This window comes from Somniosus microcephalus, chromosome 1 (assembly GCF_052327205.1).
Source record: "Somniosus microcephalus isolate GS21.2 chromosome 1, FLI_Smic_1.0, whole genome shotgun sequence".
Classification (NCBI taxonomy): domain Eukaryota; kingdom Metazoa; phylum Chordata; class Chondrichthyes; order Squaliformes; family Somniosidae; genus Somniosus; species Somniosus microcephalus.
In genome coordinates, this window is record NC_140987.1 from 382,230,268 (window position 1) to 382,254,501 (window position 24,234).

The 24,234-nt window shown below is 44.4% G+C and overlaps 1 protein-coding gene across 3 annotated transcripts; it reads right to left on the reverse strand.

The window, feature by feature from the left end:
- Positions 1-668: 668 nt before the first annotated feature.
- On the reverse strand, positions 669-24,054 carry tyw2 (tRNA wybutosine-synthesizing protein 2). 3 transcript variants are annotated; one of them, XM_085996378.1, is made up of 8 exons: positions 23,928-24,054; positions 20,421-20,510; positions 18,643-18,811; positions 16,888-17,086; positions 15,406-15,556; positions 12,548-12,657; positions 10,579-10,736; positions 669-1,692 (listed from the first exon to the last, which is right to left on the reverse strand). In XM_085996378.1, the coding sequence occupies exons 2-8, from the start codon at positions 20,474-20,476 to the stop codon at positions 1,108-1,110; spliced, it is 1,428 nt and encodes a 475-aa protein (XP_085852504.1). In that variant the 5' UTR covers positions 20,477-20,510; positions 23,928-24,054; the 3' UTR covers positions 669-1,107. The 3 variants fall into 3 exon arrangements, with proteins under 3 accessions (XP_085852504.1, XP_085852523.1, XP_085852514.1); XM_085996397.1 differs by lacking the exon at positions 23,928-24,054 and adding an exon at positions 19,908-20,172; XM_085996388.1 differs by lacking the exon at positions 23,928-24,054 and adding an exon at positions 19,868-20,172.
- Between the last annotated feature and the right edge of the window lie 180 nt (positions 24,055-24,234).

Here is a 24,234-nt window from a genome sequence, read left to right on the forward strand (position 1 = left end):
CATTAATACTTTGAAAAATCCAGAGGACCTCAGGAACAGTATGCCATTTTCACACCGCTGTTAAGTAACATATTATCATACAAAGTGTAATTTGTCATTAAACAAAGATAATTTATAATATTGTGACAGGATTTTCCATTCCTCTCCTGTCTTCTATGCAGATGTATGAGAGAGCGAGTCTGGGCTGATTAGAGTCAGCTGTTTTTTTTAAAGTTTAACGAAAGTTTTGGCAATCTTGACTGATGGCAGCAGTAAAGCGAGGTCGTAGAGTTCAAGGGAGATTAGAGAGAAGTAGGCAGCCTCACAGCTGCAACTCAGATTCGCAGAGATGGAAAAAAAGAAAATCCAGCAAACAAGGACATGCAGTGGAGTAGCTAACAATCTCTTAGAGTGCGTAAGACACAGTGAGAAAAAGGTGACACAGCCAAGGAGCGAGTAGAGACAGATGCGGAAGACCGAGAGTAAGAGTGAATTGTCACATCTCAGCATTCAGGATCAGAAAAAGCATTAGAATGGTGACTGATAATGACAGCCATTCTCAAAGTTTAACAAATGTTGCTCACTTTAATAGGTTTAAAAGACACAAGGATATTTGTTTTCTTAGAATATTCAAATATAGTGTAGGGTATTATCCTAAATATCTTTATGAAGAAAAGTGAAAACATGAACAGATTTCAAAGTATCTTTATTTGTTAACAAAATAGATGTGCGAGATATGATTTATTTAATGTTTTAGTTTTTCTTTTTCTTTTCTCTCCTATCTTGAATCCAGACTAACCTCCTTGGTTGGCAGAGTTAGGGATAAAGTTAACCTATTCCTTGGTTGATCCAGCTGAAGGCAAATTATAACAGTACCAGCAGGATGCTTTTATCAAATGGTGGGCAGGTAATGTGCTCCCAGACCTTTGCCAATGCAAACCCATCAGAGACATGAATCCATGTTGTACTGCTCCACAAGGCAATGAGATTTACAATTCTGTTTTTAAAAGGAGGTTGAAAACTGTTTAAAACACCTTTATAACCTGGATAAATATGAGTTTAGGTATTTTCGGATTCTCAACCTTCATGAATTATTATTTGTGTGAAAAGATCAATACTTGCAGCATATTAATTCTCATCACATGGCCTACATTCCAAGTCCAGTACAACATGGTCAATATGTGGTGCATAAGACTTCACATGCTCAAGATGTAAGATATTTGTCCACCATGGCCTTTCGTGGAGAGTTTCTAGTAAATTCCTAATCCTTAATGCCACGGACTCTGCCCAAGTTTGCCATTCCGGATGAGTAAATATCCTCTTTTCACAGCATGACCCACAGTTTGTTCCAACTTCTGACCTGTTGTCTGGTCCCTTCCACCTCGAGCTAAGTATGTTCTCTTCAGTAGCACCCATTTTAAATGCATGTGTGAATGCTGGAGTTGTAGTCTCAGAGCTGCTCCCAGCTCTCTCAGTCAATGAAGCTGGGAGCATTGCTGTTAAACTCTGCTGCTGTTCTTTACAAGGACCTGCATCAATATTCTTCCTGTTAAAAAGTGCATCTCTGTTCTCAGGATACAGGCTGATATTATGGTGAATGTGCAAAATCCCTCCTCTATCCTCTTTCAACAATTGGCATGCTACAGGCCATCCCTCTTCCGAACTTGGAATGAGTCCCAAATTCACTCGGTCTGCCAGGTTGTGTAGAGGGAGCTGCAAAACACAAAGGGATTCGATTATAGATTTATAACTATGGGATATTTCAAACACCTCATTATATGCAAACTAGAATCAAAAAGATCATCATTAAGATGCTTTTACCCGCCTTACAGTAGCAAATTTGGGAGCCAAAAGTAGAGATCTGGGAACAGGTTGCTGATCTATTTTTATGGCTCCAGGAGATTACAAAGAGCGGAGGGAAAACTGCTGGAAAGAATAAGTATATATGTACCCTCTGGTTAAATTGCTGGGATCACTTTTGGGGCCATAAAAATAAAAATCTCTCTTTGAATTGACTGCCTAATATTACACTGCTGTAGTACTGTATTCCTGCTGAAACTATGGCTCCGATATTAATCTGAAGGTGGCTGCTGAAAGGGGGTTGCAATTGCATGGGCGTAACCCGGAAGTCAATTCAGCGGGTTGGAATCTGTGATTGCAATTCAAATGAAGCAATTCATTTTGACTTCCGGGTTTGCGTCCCCAAACTGCGCAATGGACGTCATGCGCAGCCGTGTGATGCAATCTCAGCTGTATTTAAAGTGATAAAGGCACAAATGGAAACTGGAGCTGTTCATAATGGATGGTGCACATCGAGCAAGGGCAGCATTCAGATTCAACGATGCAACACTAGAATTACTCCTCGGTGCAGTCAGGAGCAGGAGGGACATACTTTGCCCCAGCAGCTCTCACTAAGGTGGAGTGATTGCTGGTAACTGAGGAGGTGAGCAGCAGCAGCGTTGTGCCCTTGGACGCAATGTAGGAAGCAGTTTAATGACCTAACCAGGTCAGGAAAAGCAAGTACATTTGCTGATTCAACTACATCCTGCGGTTTAAGTCCCCGCCCCCTTTCACTCTGTCTTGCTACGTGTTCTCCATCACATCACTCCTCACACCCTCTCAACCTTCAGCAGCACCCAGCGTTCACTTTCTGTGCACTTCATCGCCTCCCCATTTATCTATCCACCACTGCCACTCATCCCAATCCTTATGCAATGTGATGCATCTGTCTCATAGTCACCCTCACTGAACACACTGCATTCATCAAGTGAATACCTGAACTTCACTCACTCAGGTCTGTTTTTTCACCCCTTGTAGAAGAGAGCACATAATGCAAGGGAGAAGACTGGAGGTGGGATGCCACAAATAGTCCAGCTGCAAAGGAGGAGGCCCTTGAAATTAGTGGCACATCTACATCCCTCTCAGTCAGAGATGGAGAGATAGGGACCTCAGCTAGCTAGCTGGTGACAGAATTACAAATATCCCTGACACACATATGTTGACTTTATTTAATCAATGACTGAACTATGAGAAGACTGAATATGGTGATTGTCAAGAGTGTGATTTTGCCACAACTAAATCATATCCTTTTCTTTTGTCTTCCAGAGCTTTCACACATACTTATTTACACAATAATAGGTCTCATGGGATTGGGGGTAATACACTGGCGTGGATTGGTTAATGGACAGAAACAGAGAGTAGGAATAAACAGGTCATTTTCGGGATGGCAGGGTGTAACTGGTGGAGTGCCGCAAGGATCCATGCTTGGGCCTCAGCTACTTACAATCTAAGTCATTGATGTAGATTATAATATATCCAAGTTTGCTGACGATACAAAGCTAGGTGGGAAAGTAAGCTGTGAGGAGGATGCAAAGAGGCTGCAAAGGGATAGAGACCGGTTAAGTGATTGGACAAGAAGGTGGCAGATGGAGTGTAATGTGGGGAAATGTGAAATCATCTACTTTGGTAGGAAGAATAGACAAGCAGAATATTTTTTAAAAGGCAGGAGACTAGTAAATTTTGGTATTCAGAGGGAATTGGGAGTCCTTGTACACAAATCACAGAAAGTTAACATGCAGGTACAGCAAGCAGTTAGGAAGGCAAATGGTATGTTAGTGTATATTGCAAGGTTGGAGTATAAGAGTAAGGAAGTCTTGCTGTAATTATATAGGGCTTTGGTGAGACCACACCTGGAGTACTGTGTACAGTTTTGGTTTCCTTACCCAAGGAAGGATATACTTGCCTTAGAGGCGGTGCAACAAAGGTTCACTAGACTGATTCCTGGGATGAGAGGGCTGTCCAATGAGGAGAGATTGAGTAGAATGGGCCTATATTCCCTGGAGTTTAGAAGAATGAGAGGTGATTTCATTGAAATGTATAAAATTCTTAGAGGGCTTTACAGGGTAGAAGCCGAGAGGCTGTTTCCACGGCTGGAGAGTCTAGAACTAGGGGTCATAGTTTCAGGATAAGGGGTCGGCCATTTAGGACTGAGAGGAGAAGTTTCTTCACTCAGAGGGTTGTGACTCTTTCGAATTCTCTACCCCAGAGGGTTGTGGATGCTCAGTCGTTGAGTATATTCAAGACTGAGATCGATAGATTTTTGGGCACTAAATGATATGGGGATAATGCGGGAAAGTGGAGTTGATGTAGAAGTTCAGCCATAATCTTTTTGAATGGCGGAGCAGGCTCGATGGGCCATATGGCCTACTCCTGCTCCTAATTATTATGTACAGCAAATGTCGCAAGACATGCATGAGGACAATTCCTCAGAGGACTTCATTCCTTCTGAAGATGCATCGTCACAGGACGTACACCCATCACAGAATCACAGAAACCCCACAGTGCAGATAGAGGCCATTTCGGCCCATCGAGCCTGCACCGACACATATCCCACCCTATCCCCGTAACCCCACATATTTACTCCCCCTAACACTAAGGGTCAATTTATCATAGCCAATCAACTTAACCCGCACATCTTTGGACTGTGGGAGGAAACTGGAGCACCCGGAGGAAACCCACGCAAACACGGGGAGAATGTGCAAACTCCACACAGACAGTCGCCCGAGGCCGGATTCGAACCCGGGTCCCTGGCGCTGTGAGGCAACAGTGCTAACCACTATGCCACCGTGCACCTGCGCAAATACTCGCACTTCGGTGGGTCCACTTAGAGAGTTAGTTGGGTTTTCACACCTCACAAGTGAGCACGAGCAGACGCTGGTGGCAGGGACAGCTGTGGAGAGGCTGTGTCGGGTGTGCAATCCTCTCCAAGCTCTGCTCAGCTGGACACAGATGCTGAACTCCAGGGGCTATCATTGAGAAGGAGAATGCTAGAGATGCATCAGCAACTTAGCCAGGCACTGACAGATGTGCCACGCACACTCTCCACAATAGCAGAGAGGATGGAGGAGTCCAACTCGATCACTAGTGAATTGGTGGCACTGGGGAATTACGAGAAAGTCTGCCATGAGAAAATGGCTGCCTCCATGGAGCTTCAAGCATGGTTCTGAAATGAGTCTATGCAGGCTATAACCACGGCTGTGCAGACACTGGATGCCAACATGTCTGCCACCTTAAATCAGGATGACAGATACCATACCAGTGGCCTTACAATGCATCACTGATCTCCACCAAGCTGGTCTGCAGCAGAGTGGTAGGAGTGACATGGTGCTGGCCCAGGTGAGGGAGGATGGTGAATGTGGACATAGAATTGGGAACCTCACTGAAAGTGCTCCCACTTCTCACCCGATGCACCATCCTCAGCCAATACCCAACATGCTGCCTCGTCTTCCGATGGTTGAGTCTGCCCCTGCACAGGTGCAGGTGGAGCAGTGTTTGGTGGGGCCCTCAGGGGGCTCCTAAGCCCAGAGGTCATAGGCCAAAAGCATCTCAGCAGTCAGGACAGGGATCTGAGCGGCCTGCCTCTACCATTGCTGAAGCCACAAGGGATGCACCATGTAGAAGCGGTAGGAAGCGTATGTACAAGAAATTGTAATTGACCAAGGATATGCACATGGGTGTTTGACAAAATGTTATGTTGTTAAGTTTCCTTTTTATAACATCACATAAAATGTATTAATTAGCACCACTTCCACATCTTGCCTATTATTGCATTCTGAGTGCCAACTCGCCCTTTCACCTGTTTCATGATGAATGTCAATACATGACGGGACCCACTGGGCAGATGTGCAATGGATCCAACGAGTCTCCCATCTTGATCTTGTCAATTTGAAAGCTGCCAAAGTAGAGAAAAAGCTGTATCCACACAAGAACTCTCTACCAAACGTTTGTCAGAGGGAACTGTGACACCAGCAGTAATCAGTAAGGTTTGATTCGGATGGGGCACTTAAGTTTAAATACCCACCTGAACTGCGGCTCAATCTCACCTCCATTTCACTGGTCAGTTTCTCAAGCCCTAGGAAACATAAGAACATAATAGGAGCAGGAGTAGGCCATTCAGCCCCTCGAGCCTGCTCCGCCGTTCAATAAGATCAAGGCTGATCTTCTACCTCAACTCCACTTTCTTGCACTATCCCCATATCCCTTGATTCCCTTAATATCCAAAAATCTATCGATCTCTGTCTTAAATATACTCAATGACTGACCCTCCACAGCCCTCTGGGCTAGAGAATTCCAAAGATTCACCACCCTCTGAATGAAGAGATTTCTCCTCATCTCAGTCCTAAATGGCTGACCCCATATTCTGAGACGGTGACGCCTGGTTCTAGACTCCCCAGCCAGGGGAAACATCCTCCCTGCATCTATCCTGTAAAGCCCTGTAAGAATTCTTCAATGAGATCACCTCTCATTCTTCTAAACTCTAGAGAATATAGGCCTACTCAATCTCTCCTTATAGGACAATCCCCCCATCCCAGGAATCAGTCTGGTGAACCTTCATTGCACTCCCTCTATGGCAAGTATATCCTTCCTTAGGTAAGGAGACCAAAACTGTACACAATACTCCAAGTGTGGTCTCACCAGGGCCGTATATAATTGCAGAAAGACATCTTTACTCTTATACTCAAATCCTCTTGTAATAAAGGCCAACATACCATTTGCTTTCTTAATTGCTTTCTGTACCTGAATGTTAACTTTCAGTGATTCGTGTACAAGGACACCCAGGTCCCTCTGAACACCAACATTTCCCAATCTCTCACCATTTAAAAAAACTCTGCTTTTCTATTTTTCCTATCAAAAAGTGGATAACTTCACATTTCTCCACATTATATTCCATTTATCATGTTCTTGCCCACTCACTTAACCTGTCTATATCCCCTTAAAACCTCTTTGCATCTTCCTCACAACTTACATTCCCACCTAGCTTTGTATCACCAGCAAACTTGGATATATTACATTTGGTCCCCTCATCCAAATCATTGATTTAGATTGTGAATAGCTGAGGCCCAAGCACTGGTCCTTGTGGTACCCCACTTGTTACAGCCAGCCAAGCTGAAAATGACCCGTTTATTCCTACTCTGTGTTCTGTCTGTTAACCAATCCTCAATCCATGCTAGTATATTACCCCCAATCCCATGAGCCCTAATTTTGTTGAATAACTTCTTGTGTGGCACCTTATCAAATGCCTTCTGAAAACCCAAATACACCACATCCACTGGTTCCCCCTATCCTGCTAGTTACAACCTCAAAAAACCTCCTCTTACAGATTTGTCAAACACGATTTCCCTTTCATAAATCCGTGTTGACTCTGCCCAATCCTATTATTATTTTCTAAGTGCCCTGTTACCACGTCCTTAATAATAGATTCTAGCATTTTCCTTACTACTGATGTCAGGCTAACTGGTCTGTAGTTCCCCGATTTCTCTCTCCCTCCTTTCATAAATAGTGGGGTTACATTTGCTACCTTCCAATCCGCAGGACCCATTCTAGAATCTATGGAATTTTGGAAGATGACAACCAATGCATCCACTATCTCGATAACCAACTCTTTCAAAACCCTAGGATGTAGGCCATCAGGTCCAGGGGATTTATCGACTTTCAGTCCCATTAATTTCTCCAGTATTATTTTTTTTTAAATAATACTAATTTCTTTCAGTTCCTCATTATCGCTAGATCCTTGATTCTCCACTATTTCTGGGAAGTTCTTTGCATCTTCTTGCGTGAAGACAAACACAAAGTATTTGTTTAATTTCTCTGCCATTTCCTTATTCCCCATTATAATTTCTCCTGTCTCAGCCTGTAAGGAAACCCGTGCTGGAGACTTTACATTTAAAGGTAAGTAAAATTCAATGTAAAAACAGCTCATTAACGTCTTCAAAGAACGTTAATTCCACCAATAACTACCCGGCCACCTGTAATAATGAAAGCCTTGACTGTGGCAAGTAGATTACTCACAGGCATCCAAACGCGCCTCCGTTAAACCCGAAAGTGTTTGTGTTGCATTGATGCCGGGTTGTGGCCGCAATCGAAAAATCATTAATTTTGAGTCCCCACCAATATTCCCTTAAAGCTGCACAGCCGCGCAGCACTCCTGGGATCCTGCGCAACTGGCTTTTTAATGTAAAAACTGGGCATGCGTGGCTTTTTGAATGGCCTGCGCAGCCCCTTAAAGGGGTCGCGTGGTACCAAAAAAAATTAGAGAGAACATTGGTCCCCATCTGCCCCCAACCCACCCGTTCTTGGGGGTTAAAACCCGCTGCACCCCTCCCACCCACATGAGTTACTTTCAGTTGAAGGCTTCCACAATGCTTGCCCATCAAGCACTCCCAGTTGAGGTACAGCACAGGCCAGATGCAGAGTAAAGCTTTCTCTAACTCAAAATTCTGTTTTAACTCCAGCTTCACAACAGCACCAACACTATTCTATGACACCTATGTAACAATTCCACTTCTCACACCACCAATTCTGTGGCCTATGTGACTGAGACTGATAATTTGTATTGGCAACTTTGGAACTGAATGTAGGAACTTTACAGAAAACAAAATGTCTTTGCGTACTGTAGTGAGATTAAAATGCCACAGTACTTTTTTTTTCTTTTTTTGTCCATGAAATAGTGTAAAGATGTTTAGTGTTCTGTAATTGTACTTTTTATATACTGCATAAGACATTTACAATAAAATACACTTTTACAGAAACTGTATGATGGGACATTAGGCATTCAACAGAATAGTCAGAGTTAAAGGAGAGGATTATTCTCAGGGTAGGTGCAGTGACTGTTAAAGAATGTAGCTGTCAGGGTAGGTGCAGTGACTATTAAAGGAGAATGTAACTGTCAGGATTGGTAAAGTGACTGTTAAAGAATGTAATTGCAAGGGTCAGTGAAATTACTGTTAAAGGAGACATTGGGGTCGATTTTCAGTGTGCCGTGGAGTCGGGATTGGAGGCGTGCGGGGGGTTAAATTCCCGAATTGAGGGGTCCCGACACCATCCCGCCCAAAATCCGCCTCCATGTAAGTTTCAAAGGAGGCGGGTACCCGCCCCGCACTGGGACCCGCCGACCCGAGGCGGGAAGGGATTAGTGCCAATTAACTGCCTGTTAACAGGCAGTTTTTAGCCTAATCCCTATTTTGAAGGGTGTCGTGTGGGATTCCCGACGGCTCCAAACCACGCCAAGTTAGAGGAGTCAGGCCGTCGGGTTGAAGGACTTGGAGGGGTCGAGATGTCAATGTTCAGGTGAGTGATGGGTGCATGAGTGCAAAGGTAAGTGTGTTTGGTGTGTCTAAAGTGTGTAAAGAAGTTTAAATTACCTGTACTTACCTTTACAGCCTTTCTTCCTCTAGGCTTCGGGAGTCCATCATTCAGTCGGCACAGAAAGCAGAATGGCCGCGAGCTGTCAAAAGTGACAGCCTGCAGCTTTCAGTGCCAGTGAGATTTCTAACTGAGTCTGCGTAGAAGGACTCAGGTTAGAAGTAAGACTGTCGGTGTTTGACAGCTTCAAACAGCTGTGAAACACTGATATTTCATCTGTCAACACGTCTTGACAGATGAAATTTCAGTCTGTGACATCACCTGTTGCCAGGTGGCCCTTAATTGGCCTGCTGAGCCCGCTGGGCGGGCTCAACAAGGTCAATCAAGGGAAAATTGCGTGGATTGGCCGCATGTCGATGGAGGCGGGACTACAACCCGAAAGTTGTAGTCCCGCCTCCTTCCCCGACTTCTGAATGAAAATCCAGCCCATTAACTCTAATCGTGACAGTTAAGAACAATCCTTGCATGCATCCCTTCAATTTTTATCTCTCTTTCCCCCTCCCCATTCCCTACAATCAGACTTGTAACAATTCCTCCTGGGTTTTAAAAACTCAAGTGACAGCTCACAGTTGGTCTGAAAGTTGGTCAGATACACCAACACCAAAGCTAGAAATGGATGCACTTAGGGATCCCAGCAGCTGGGGTTCACTTCAGGGTGTAGACAGGAACTTAAGAAAACATGAAGCAAGAAAAGACCACTGAGCCTATCAAGTCCACTCATTCTATAGACCATGTGCAAACTACCCTGTCATTTACTCCATTCCACCCATTAAATCTCCTGAGAGAAAATCTACATAAAAACTCAGCGCTCCAAAAGGCAACACTTCAGAATATTCCATCACCATCTCATCCCCGCTAATAAACCTTGGTCTACTATCCGCTAGGCAATATTTTGTCCCTCCACCTACCCTACACCCCGCCCCACACCCCGTAATAGAAGAACCACTCTGTCCCATGGAGTATTTGATTAGCCCAGTATCTACCAGTCCCTATTCTCACCAATCCTATTCCCAGCCAGTTATTTATCCAACTGAACTATTGCCGTAGCCTCAACGTCTTTTCTTGGGCATTTGTTCTACTCTTGTTGGGGGTGGGTGTCAAAGAGTTCTTTCTGACCTCGTCTCACTTGTAACTTGTTAATTTTAAATGCATGTTCCTCAGTTCTGTGCTTACAGTCTTAAGTCAAATAGCCTGTATACATCAACATTACCTATGCCTCAGAACTTTAAAGATAGAAGGCGCCTGAAAACAGTACTATGTTTAAACTGAATTTTTGGAAAAGATTTCCATGATAAGTAATTCCTCAAGATCTCTCCTCCTTTGGCCGACCAAATACAGAAAACGATGTAAGATTCGAACAGAAGGCCATCGATGAACAGTGGGCACATCAGACAGTACCTGCCGGTTGTCACCTGTGTGGATCTTACAGCGGTCCGATACTTTGTTTAATTCCAGATTCTTCAATAGTGCAGCAATTGCATGTGGATTCCACTCGCAGGCATGGACAAATGCTGCACCCGCATGCATCAGAAATGGTAACGTAAAATAACCAATTCCTGCAGAGGCAGAGTTAACCGAGGAACATTATCAGCCACAATTGTAATAAATGAATGAGACCGAATTACCAGTATCACCCGATTCACAAAATATGAAGCTATTTTAATGTAACTGGTATTTGTGATACCAGCACATACCATGTATGATATTCCCTTTCTGAGTATCATAACACAGTGTGGAGTGGGCCTTTGGCGTAGCGGTAGCATCCCCGCCGCTGGGCCAGAAGGCGTAGGGTTTCGAACCCCGCTCCAGACAGTCCCGGCAAGTGGAGTCGGAGCTCCGGCTCTAAATTCTGGGTTGACATCCAGCGGGATACTTGCGTCTGTGGGTGTGGGTGGTCCCCCCCCTTGTATGGGTTGTGGGAGCCCGTAAAACCCTCCCGCCATAGGACTAACCACCCTAATGGCTGGTACGAAGATGGTTACGGTCACGGAAGGAGCATTAATTGCAGCCAGAAATCCTTCCACCACTTCATACAGTTCCCCAAAGGGAACAGTATGAAGACACATACGACGATGATAACAGTGTTAGTTTTCAATTGAAATCCTCATTGACCCTCTTATCGCCAGCGTCCTACATTACAACAGCGACTACACTTCAATGGCTGCAAAGCGCTTTGGGGCGTCCTGAGGTTGTGAAAGGCACTATATAAATGCAAGTCTTTCTTTTTCTGCAAAATGTGTCACTCTGGTGAGGCAGGTTGCTCCTCTGAGGTCGCATCATCAAAAGAGCTGGTTTACACAGGCACTTCTGTCAGTAGTGGCACCTCAGATGGCAATACAAACACCAGGGAGCTTGCCATTGGTGATGGCATATGCCCCATGTCGGCCAACAAAGATTTGTTTTGATTGATGATTTGTACGGACCCAGCTATTGAATCTCCTGCTAAAGGAGCCATAAACAGAGACTTTAAAACAACCACACATGCATTTTTTAAGTTGTACAGGCTACTATAGAAACTGCCCTGCAATATAAACAGGGCGATTTTAACAGTACCCACCAGGCCAGGAACCAGCATTGCAGGACAACTTCCTGAGGAGTTCTGCAATATAACTGCACTTTATCCAATGCTATACCTGACCTGGGACTCAAAGAGGAGGTGCACAGGGAGCTTTATCTTACATTATTTGGTGCAGCACCTGACTTAGGAGTGTGTGTGTTAGTGACACTGGGTACAGAAAGGCATAAAATGTTCCATGCTCCAGTAATGACCTTCCTCATCTTCAGCACTAACAAAAAACAGATGAAAAAAACAAAGAACCCGATTATTCTAATGGTCTGCACATTACGTGAAGCTGCATGAATTTCTCACCTAATGGCAGTAAGGGCAAACTGGGGAGGGCAGGAAGTGCACAATAAACACACAAAGTCAAATACATATTATATATAAAATAGACACATATGAATTAAAACTTGTTGCATGTTCAAGCCTATCATCTCCTGGGGTTCAACCTAACACTTTTGTTTAAACAGTGCCGTGTGTCATCAGGGACTTTGTTTGAGAAGATTCAGTGATGGTGTGAGAGCTCAATTAGCATAATGTGCTTAAAAGAGCAGACTCTCTAAAGTAAACTGTATCTATATTGATGTTAATTAAGCTCCCTCGCACTGAAGAACAAAATGGAATTTTGCCAAGTGAATGGCAATTGAATAAATGAATTGATAAATTGTTTTCCTTCAAATTACCAGTCCATGTAATGTTGCAGGAATGGAAGGTACCTTCCCCCTTTACAAACAGTAAGACATTATAGAATCATACAGCACAGAAGGAGGTCATTCGGTTTATTGTGCCTGTTAGCTCCAGTGTTACCTGCATACAGGTCCACAACCACCTCCCCTGTGCAGTCAAAAGAGCTGACCCGAAGCTTCTCTGTGATATTTCCCGAGGAGAACATGCATTTGGTGACATCAAATGTGTATCTGTAAAAGAACATGAGGCATGCTACAGTTTTAGGGGTACAGCTACACCATTTTTACATGATTATAATTATTTTCAGAAAAGAATATAAATGCAAACGTTTACAGCATATCCCCCAAATATGCTGGCAGCCTTCACAAAGTGTAGACAGCATCAGAGAGAGGATCCAAATCACCTGGCCTGGAAAAAGCACAAAGGTATAGCAACACAGAAAAAAGACTCAACAGGCAATGACATCATTCCAACAGGCAGCCACATCATTAACAAGCAACACCACTCATCAGAGCAAACTTCCTGGGCTGTATATAACCTACTATGTAAGGCTCACTTCCTACCACTTGATAGCTCTGATTTATGTTAACTAACCCACATATGCCATATACTTCACCAATAATGCATGGATGTATGACTATGTGTTTTTGTGTTGTAGCTAAGAAGAACTGCAATAAAACAAGTTTTTAAATTTACAGCATGAATATTTCGCAATCTGACAATGACTGGGTGCCAGGTTCAAAAGACCAAAATCCCAAAGCTATTCCCCAAATGCTATTGATCCCCCTTATTTAAATTAAATTAACTACAATTGTTGGATGAAACATATTTAGATGAGACATTAAATTGAGGCTCCATCTGCATGCTCAGGTGAATATAAAAGATCCTGTGCCATTATCCAAAGAGGAGCAGGGAGTTTCCCCAGTGTCCTGGCCAACATTCCTCCCTCAATCACCACCACCAAAAACAGATCATCTGGTCACTCATTAACTTGCCTCTTTTGGGCTGTGTGAAAATGGCTGTCCATATTTGCTTATGTAACAGTAACTATACTTCAAAAGTACGTCATTGGATGTGAAGCACCTTGGTTGGAACATTCTGAGGATGTGAAAAGCACTAAATTTAAGTTCTAACTATCCAATTAAATCATCTTAAATGTTGAAGAGATAACATTAGAGGCATGGCTATACTGCAGCTGATGATATAATTCCTGGAGTGGTCTATTCAAAACTTGATACTTGCTGATCACTCAGTGAATCTGTCCACTGAGTAGCTGAGCCATACAGACCATCAACGTTTGGTCTTGGGTTTGTGCTGCATTAGCTCATCTCAGCTTGAGAGCAGTAGGGGTGCTACCATTATCCTCAGTTAATGGGCATCAGTTGAGGACAGGATTGGGCTTGTTGTGATGTCCCCGTGGCTGATGGGGACATCATAACAGAGACTGAATCTGTAGCAAAGAAAAGACATTTCGGGAGGGAGCTTTCATCTAGGGTAGATGATAGCTCTATTGTCAAGTGAGGAATGATGGGAAGGTAGCTGCACTGGAATCCAGAACTGAAGGACTATAGGATGGTGGGCAGAGGTTGGAGGAAGTTGCAGAGGTAGGGTGGGGAGGAAGCTATGGAAGAATTTGTAAACATTGGCAGGCAAAGGTTGTGGGCTCCTGTGTTTCAGAGTTAGGTATTAGGTTTGCAACCAGGGATTCCCTGGTTTGAATCTCCTCACTGCTATAAGGTAATCCCCTGAGCAGTCTACCCATCTGCTGCAAGGGTACCAGCATTGTTAGGAAGTCAACAAGAGTCTTGTGCGAATAGACTACCCCTGCCCGCAAACACTCCTGCCCCTATGTGCTCCTGTATGACTGGCCTTTGATTAAGCATTGGCTGCTTAAAGTTGCACAGGAGCAGGTTGCCTGTAAAACGGTGTGGCACTTCACTGAGAGACTTAGTAGTGGAAAATATGATCCATTAACAGAACGCACGGGATGTTAAGAGACTGTACAGTGTTTACACCTTCGCTCATCACTTCTGGTATAAATCTTTCTTCAGCATGCAGTCTCAGGTTCAGGGTCATATTTCTCCTTGAACACGCTGACTCGCTGCTAAAGGATAGATTTTTCATGATTATTAAAGTCAATATCTATTTGCTTTTTTGAGGTAAACTCTCCACCCCATTTTTTTCCACTCATAGTCTTCCACGATCCAAATGCACAAGAGGGATTGGGGTGGTCGGAGAAACAACTTGCTTCCCCATATCTGGCAATGTTGAAACTGGCTACTAGGAAAGAGGGCTGGAGATGACCCTCACTCCCACCCTTCTAGTAAGGAAGCACTTGGCTGTTGCTTGGGGGTCTCCTCACAATAACTATTCAGTGGATGAAATTGAACCTTCACCCCATCATTACATGGCACCATACACTGATGCTGCATTACACTGCCAACTCTGAACAATTGGTTCATTTATTTCTCCATCACATTATATTCATATATCATGAACACATTTTTTCAATTGTGCTTCTTATATTACCTTTTTCTATTTTGTGTCCTTCCATGTTTCACTGCACGTGCACCATACTGTGCCAAGATGGCCAATGCTACTCTCAACTGGCAGCTAGAAGTTAACACACCAGAGGCCAAGGGTGACTCATTGTCTGATTATTCTGTCTTTCCCTGTGTTGGAATTACTTGACCTCCTTTCATAGTCTCTCCTAAAGATACAGTTGAGATATAGGACTCAGAGGAATCACATGTTAAATCTGTGTCCTGCCTCTGCAATGCAAGAAGCCGTGCTGTGCCACATCCTCTGACGTCTGTTTAATTTAATGGAAGAAATTTATTACACATACATAAAGATCATCACTGAGAAAGAGTCAGTCAGTCACCTACACCCATTAGCAATGTTGCCTGTGCATGCAATGAACTTTTAAATTCTTTGGGAGTTGGGTTGTAACTTAAGTCTGTTTATTCTGCTCTCACCTGATGCTGTTGTCAATGTGGTGAACCCAGGCATCATCTCCCAGCAGTAAAGTCACCCTTGGAGTCCGAAAGCCATCGGCAGATACTCTGCCTGTTTTTGCAATGCGTTTTACTCCGAGTGCATCAGCAACCGCCTGCCACACTTCTGGCTCTGCAACACGAGGAACAAAGATAAAAACAGGACATTTTGAAGTTTATTTAGTTCTAGATCAAGGACAAATAAAAATAACAGCTTGTGATTTTCATGTTACTTAACTCAATTCTTTTCAGCCCCCCTGTCATGAATCACTCAGCACCTAAGAGAACAGACAGGCTACGTGGTGACTTTGCCTGATTTTTATTTTCTCTCCCTCTCTGCTCTAAGCCTTCTCACTGAACCACAGCCAAAGATCCAGAAGTTAGCGTAAGAAAAAGCAAAGGTTCTATAGCAATCTTTAACCCAAGAGTTCAGCATTGGATTCCACCACAAAATAAATCTCGATCTTCTTGAGTGTAATGGCATAATATATTTTAACTGAGCAATTGGAGCCTTTTTAAGCATCTAACATGATTTATTTGTCTTTGTTGTTCAAAGAAAGATATGTTTCTATCAAAAAAATATTATTTTCTCCTCTCACCATTTCTTGGGTCTCCTCTGTTGTGTACCTTCCAAGCCTCTACCTGGGCTGCCCCAAGAATAGTTAGCAAATGGTCAAGAGCAGCTCAAGCATGATGCTGGATCTGATCTTCATTCCATCCCTGCAGCGAAACACCGGGAGGTGTATTTTTCAGCCTTCAATCACTTTAGTGAAAATAAATAGATGTGAGTATAAAGCAGGAATACCTGCCTTGTACCCATATCTAATTTTTCACTCAAGTTAGCAAAGATGAAAAATATACTCTCTGCTCACCATGTGATAACCTCCATGGCAACAGATCTGAGGTGGCAACTTGGTATGTGCTCCAATACTCCACATCACCCTTAATGTGATTGCATTATTATTGTATACAGCTGGTTGTATATAATGTAATAATTATTAGAACACATTTTAATGGTGCATGAAGCCACATACACTAACTATTTTGCAGTTCTAAAACATGAGGAAAAGCTCAGAGAAGGCAGGTAAGCATGTCTGTGCAGAGTTACACAATTGTGAGTGTGTTTTATGTTTTTACAAATTTGCTCATATAGTTTGGACACTGGTTTAATCATTCATTCCTGATCTCAGCTGCATAGCTATGTAGAGGTCAGATCTGTCCCCTCAGGGAAGAAAAACATATTAGCAGATTCCTGGGCTGCATTCCAGTGGCAGGTTCAGAGAGACATTGGCAGACACTGTCTGCTGACCTTAGCTGGTGAGCGGATTGAGGAGGAGGGAAAATATATAGTGACTTAGCAAAAAGATAATCCAGAGGAAACGCACAGTAAGATCCCCAGCACCGAGGTTACCAGCAGAATGTATGCTGCAATGTTCTCTGCACAGTTCGTGCTTTAAGTCTTACCCAAAGTTTTCCAGATTTCTGCCTGGAATGCATTTTCATTCAGAACAATCATGTCTCCATGCCTCTTCCACACTTGAGGGAGGTCATGACTCAGTTGGTCATTCCACAGCACTCCACTGCGCTTCACCAACGCACAGAGCTCCTCCTGCAGGCGTTGGTGGCAGGATTTTACTAAAGATTTCTTGGATGATATTGGGTTCTGAAAGATATATTTGTAAAACAGTTAGGAAGTTGTATTGAGAGTAAAGCAGATGCATATGACAATTGATTCTAGGAGATAAACCTAAGATAGAATGGGGGAAGGAGGAGGTTGTTACCGAAAGAGGTCAGTTATTTAGTGCACCGTAATTGTCTGCTGTCCAGGTCATGTGAAACTGGCTAGACACAGTTGTCACCATGGGACTGGCCGCACTTCCGTGCCTTCATTCATGCTGCTTTCCTGTTTAATGAATACTCGGTGCTGCACTTTAAATAAACAGCACTCACCACCATGCCAGACATGTTTTCTCCCCTCTGCTCCGGAAGGCATTGACTCTTACCCTGGGTACAGCGCCATAGGTTTTGGGAACACTCTAATGCCTCATCCGTTTCTCATGTGTGAGCCTGGACAGTGAATGCCAGCTGGCTATTCAACTAGTGAGGGGATCACGGTCAGCCGAGCCTGATCATATTCTCACTTGGCGTTTATATACAGAATCATTTCCTAGCAGGACGCTGTGGATAGCAAGCAGGAGTTGGAACCGTTCCTCGCCCATCAGTGCTGAGAATAACCGCAGGACCTCAGTTGCTACCTCAGCTGACATCAGATAACACAGCACAGATCAAGAGTTACTCAGTAAGTCACTGAAGGAGCTGGAAGTAAGTACTGCCAAGGAGAGTAAACAAAAGCCATATGTTTTCACCATGGCAAATTCAGTGGTGCATCCCACCACAGTCTATACCAGCAGGAGCAATAGCAAAATACTGCAGATGCTGGAATCCAAAACAAAAACAGAAAATGTTGGAAACACTCAGCAGGCCAGGCAGCATCCGTGGAGAGAGAAACAGAATTAACATTTCAGGTCTGGGACCCTTTGTCAGAACTGGAAAAAGTTAAGAGATGTAACAGGTTTTAACCAGGTGCAGAGGCAGGGAAAGGGGCGGGGGTGAGGAAAGAACAAAAGGGACGGTCTGTGATAGGGTGGATGGCAGGAGTGGTTAAATGTTGCAAATGGCGATGGCAGAATCATCAACAGCTGCTGCCTGAAAAAATAGGGGCCGAGGTTATAGTCTGAAATTGTTGAACTCAATGTTGAGCCCAGGTTCTGCCATCCCCATTTGCAACAGACCTGAAATGTTAACTCTGTTTCTCTCTCCACGGATGCTGCCTGGCCTGCTGAGTGTTTCCAACATTTTCTGTTTTTGTGTACTAGCAGGAGCTCCAGATTGAGATCATTCGCCATAACTGAAAAAATATGGGGTTTTCTTTATTCTAAACAGATCAAATTAATGCTATTAAATATATGAAGCTAATAGTGATGAACAGGAACTAAATCACTCGCGTTTCACCAATTTGGCTTGCAACTGTAATTTTGTAGTCTACACCATTTATGATATACCATTAATAAATCTATCTTGCTTGAATTACTTCTTAAAGCAACTACCAGATGACACACCGTACCTTGCAGTCACTTTCCAAGCCTATGATATTCCAGTGTCGTGTGAAAGTTCAGATGTTCGCGCTGTTGTGTACACCAGTGGGGAGAGAAATCCTACCTTCATTTCTGTGAAAGTGCAGGTACTTCCTGGAGCGACAGTGTCACACAGGTTGAGAAGGTGCAGCTGACTGAGTTTATTGCAAAGCACAGGCAGTGCCACTGAGCCATCAGGCTGCTTCTGGAGGCGGTAGGCTGTGTCCAGAATGCCATTCTTCTCCAAATACTGTCTGTAAGAGGAAGTAAAATTAAAGGAGGTTAACAACACCTTCCGATGTCAGGGGTGAAGGAAGACTGCAGATGTTATGGGCTCCTTTAAATTGAATTGCTAGGCTAACAGCAGTCTGCAATCTTTAGGGGGAAAAATTGAGTTGCGCCCCCTTTGGGGCACTAACTTTGCCGTGGCGCTAAAAGTAGCACCCTGAAAAAATTAGCGCCCCCGCAGCCGAAATTGAGTGGTAGCACCCAAAGAGGGAAGCGGGGCGCTACTAGAAGCACCCCACCTCCCTCTTGGGGCGCTGTGAGGGAATATCGCGGAACGTCACGCGTGGTACTGCAGGCCTTCCCTTCTTAAAGGGGAGGGGCCTTGCGCAGCGCAACCCGGGGCTCAGCTGGGCCACCGGGGATCGGAGTGCCAGCAAAAGAACCCGGCACTCAAGAGGTGTGCCGGGATCATGGAGCACAGCTGGCACTCCGCCGGTGGCGAGGGGGTGCTCGGGAGGCCAGGGACAGCAGCGGCGGCAGGTGCTGGCAGGCAGCCAGCAACAAAAATGGCCGCCCGGCACCTTGCCATTAAATAATGCTGCCCCTGCCGCAGGTAGACCCCCCTGACCGTCGGACATAGCGTCCGGTGGTAAGTCAGGGGGCGCTACCGAAGATCGCGGCCAGGGCGCAGCGCACGGCGCTGACGTTATCGCCGGCGGTGCAACGCCACAGGGCGCTAACGGTTACCGCCGCCGCTAACCTCCCGCTGAATTTTGCGGGAGGCACTAGTTGCTTTGCGCCCTGTTACCAAGAGATTAGATACATCCCCTGAAGCAGTAGCATCGACAGGCAGGAGCCGGGAGGAGGAAATCAGATTGATTTTCAGGGATTCTGCAATAAGAAAGTGGACACAATTTTCTAAATGCTACGCTTAAGACAACAGTAGAAACCATCTATTTCATAGCAAGGGAAGCAACATATTTAACAATGAAATTTGATGTATATAATTTTACTATACATATATATTTTACATAGATTCACATTAAAGGAGATGGTTGGTCAGTCCTGTATAGGGTATCTACCTTGAGATATACCCAAATTACATATATTTCTTTTTCTAACTTTTTTTAAAAATTCCAATTTATGGGCTTTCTCTGCAAATCCCTCCATTTGGTATCCATTTCCTTAGGCAAAGGCTGACGTGGATGAATTAGGTTGCCATACGCCTAGGTGTGGTGGGGAAGGAGAGGTGGAGAGAAGTGGTGCAGTAATATCTTCTTGAAGCATCTTTGCTTCGTAATAGTAGAGCTAGTGTTAGTCCCAGTCTCAACACTTGTTCCTGTTACTCTAGGAGTTAATCACGGTAGCAGCCTGAGTGACTCGTCCCCTGGTTTGGAAGAACAATTCTTTTAATGACACTTGACAAATGGAAGTTTCAGAGAAACAGTAACTATAGAAAAAATTGGAAAAGCAAACAGTAGTTCAAGAAGGGTCCACACAAATATTGTTGGATGTAAAATATTATGTATTATTGTTGAGAAATTCTAAATATTTGCATCAGCTATGGAAAAAAAATCAATTAAAAAAATTTAAGGAAAGTAATTCTCACACCTACAAAGCTGCTTGATGCCTCACCTGTATTGTTGTGCAAACTGAGCCTGAGTCACAATTGCAATAGCGTCAGTTTGCATTCTCAGTCTTCCATAACTACAAGTCTCTTACTATCTGAAAAAACACATTCAAATACAAGCTAATTAGTTATCTCTAATGCAGCAAATGGTGATAACTACTGTTGAGAGAGACAAATAGAGAGGTGCTGACTGAATATCCCTCAATTTCCTGAACGGTTCGACAACTCAAACTATGCCAGTGTGCTGCTCTTTATAGTGAATGGCAGTACAAAATGCCCCAAGCACACACAAAAAGGACTTGTTCCCAGTTATTGTTATGGCTGGAAAATGGTCTACACAGACATACACACAGCCAAACACTATATGAAATGTCAATGCAAATACATAATTATAGGCAGGAAAAAACAATGGTTTTGCTAGCATGTATCTCTTAAATAGGGATTTGAACATCTGGGCTTCTTAGTTCCATCAGTGACTGAAGGAACGTGGTTTCCTCCCCAGAATAAGAGGAAATTTGAAACCATGTAGGGAAGGGGTGAGTAGTTCTAGGAGTAATCTGGAGAATGCTGATACATGCTTTGACACCTATGGAATAAACTCACTGTGCACGTTGTGCATTTCCTCATCATCAGAGCTGCCAACATGGGAGTGGGCTTTAAGATTACAAAGAGCGACACAGATCAGAAGTATATTTAAAAACATGGAGCAGTGTTTTTTTTTAAGTGTGAGACTCATCCAAATCAAAATGAAGCTTGACAGGTCTGCAGATTGTTATAAATAAGCAGTGTGTTTATTTTGTCTAAAGTTTTTTTAAGCAAATATGCTAATTTCTCAGATATCAGTGTCCCAATTCTGAGTCTTTTGCCTTGCAGGTGTGCTTACAAATAAATTAATGTTATTTTTGAGCTTTTCCAATAGCTCAGTGGGTAGCTACACCATACAGTGTAGTACTGAGACACACAGATCAGAAAGACCCAGTTCTGATGAAAGGTCATCGACCTGAGTTAACTCTGTTTCTCTCCCCACAGATGCTGCCTGACCTGCTGAATATTAACAGCATTTTCTGTTTCTATTTCAGAAAGAGCCAAGGTTCTTAAGTGAACAGGCTCGGGTGTGGGAGGGGAAAATAAAATCAGCCAGTATGCCTGCTCCTAATTACTAATAAGGCAGTTCTCCGAATGTCCTGTCCAACATTTATCTCACAACCTACATTAAAACAGATTACAAAAGCAAAATACTGCGGATGCTGGAAATCTGAAATAAAAAACAGAAAATACTGGAAATACTCAGCAGGTCAGGCAGCATCTGTGGCGAGAGAAACAGAGTTAACATTTCAGGTCGATGACCCTTCATCAGAACTGGAAAAAGTTGGAGATGAAACAGGTTTTTAAGCAAGTGTAGGGGCAGGGAAAGGGGGGAGGGGAGGAAAGAACAAAAGGGAAGGTCTGTGATAGGATGGAAAGTAGGGGAGATTAAGAGGCAAAAGGGATGATGGTGCAAGGCAAAAGGAGATGGTAATGGGACAAGTTAAGAAACAAAAGATGACTCTAGATGATGTGTAAATGGCAATGGTAGAATGATCGACAGCTGCCACGTGAGAGAAAAAAGAAAACATAGGGGCCGAGGTTATGGTCTGAAATTGTTGAACTCGATGTTGAGTCCAGAAGGCTGTAAAGTACCTAATCGAAAGATGAGGTGCTGTTCCTCGAGCTTACGTTGAGCTTCATTGGAACAGTGCAAGAGGCTGAGGACGGTGAGGTCAGAGTGGGAGTGGAGCGGAGAGTTAAAGTGACAGGCGACCGGAAGCTCATTGTCACCCTTACGGACTGAACGGAGGTGTTCTGCAAAGTGGTCTCCCCAATGTAGAGGAGACTGCATCGTGAGCAGCGAATACAGTATGCTAAATTGCAAGAAGTACAAGTAAATCGCTGTTTCACCTGGAAGGAGTGTTTGGGGCCCTGGACAGTGAGAAGGGAGGAGATAAAAGGGCATGTGTTGCATCTCCTGCGCTTGCACGGGAAGGTGCTGGGCGAAGGGGAAGGGGTGTTGGGGGTGATAGAGGAGTGGACCAGGGTGTCGCGGAGGGAGCAGTCCCTTCAGAATGCTGAAAGGGGAGATGAGGGAAAGATGTGTTTGGTGGTGGGATCACACTGGAGGTGGCAGAAATGGCAGAGGATGATCCATTGAATGTGGAGGCTGGTGGGGTGAAAGGTGAGGACAAGGGGAACCCTATCGTGGTTCTGGGAGGGGAAGGGGTGAAAGTAGAAGTGTGGGAAATAGAACGGACACGGTCAAGGGCTATGTCAACCACAGTAGAGGGGAATCCTCGGTTGAGGAAAAAGGAAGACGTGTCGGAAGCACTGGTATGGAAGGTGGCATCGTCAGAGCAGATGCGGCAGAGATGGAGAAACTGGGAGAATGGAATGGAGTCCTTACAGGAAGCGGGGTGGGAGGAAGTGTAGTCCAGGTAGCTGTGGGAGTCAGTGGGCTTATAGTGAATGTTTGTCAATAGCCTATCCCCAGAAATGGAGACAGAGAAGTCGAGGAAGGAAGAGTCAGAGATGGACCATGTGAAGGTGAGGGAAGGGTGGAAATTGGAAGCAAAGTGAATGACATTTTCTAGTTCAGGGCGAGAGCAGGAAACAGCGCCGATACAGTCATCAATGTACCGGAAAAAGAGGTGAGGGAGGGGACCTGAGTAGGACTGGAACAAAGAATGTTCCACATATCCCACGAAAAGGCAGGCATAGCTAGGACCCATGCGGGTTCCCATAGCAACACCTTTAATTTGGAGGAAGTGAGTCAAAGGAGAAGTTGTTCAATGTGAGAACAAGTTCAGCCAGGCGAAGGAGGAGGCGGTGGAAGGGGACTGGTTGGGCCTCTGTTCAAGAAAGAAGCGGAGTGCCCTCAGGCCATCCTGGTGGGGTATGGAGGTGTAGAGGGATTGTACGTCCATAGTGAAAATGACATGGTTGGGGCCAGGAAACTGTTAAAAGTGGCAGAGGGCATCGGAAGAGTCGCAGATGAAGGTGAGAAGAGACCGGACAAGGGGAGAAAAAAGAGACGAGATGGGAAGAGATAAGTTCCGTGGGGCAAGAACAGGATGAAACGATGGGTCTACCAGGGCAGTCCTGTTTGTGGATCTTGGGAAGGAGGAAGAAGTGGGCTGTGCGGGGCTGGGGAACTATGAGGTTGGCGGCATAAAACAGATTATCTGGTCATTGCTGCTTGCAGGATCTTGCTGTGCACAAATCGGCCGCCACTGTGACTGAACCTCAAACGTAATTAAATTTGCTGTAAAGTGCTTTGGGACATCCTGAGGAGAAGAAAGGTGCTATATAAATTCAAGTTCTTCCTTTGTCGATGATTTAAAAATGCATATCTGTGGATGTCAGGCGAGGAGGGTGATACGGGTTAGGCTCCTGCATGAACCACTGCCATAATCCCAGCATGTTACCATCTTCAGGAGAGCCATCAAACTAATCTTACATAAAACATATACTCTGCTTACCTACGACAATCCAGGTGAGCAAATATACAAGGGGGGCAGTGAGATATAAAGTTTATTCCATGGGTGTCTAACATTCCAACACAGGCCTGTGCAGTCTGGTGTCCATTCTAGCCCAGGCTCTGAGGAGGATTCCTCTCCCCAGCCCAACCTGCTCTTAGTACCGCATATCTTCACACTTGGGCCACTCGGGCCTCATTCCCACCACTTTTGTTTGCCTTGAATCGATGATATTTTAACATAAAACCATAACCGATCCGAACTGTGACCCACTGCCGCCAGTGCCGGCCGGAACCCTGAGCTCAGGCAC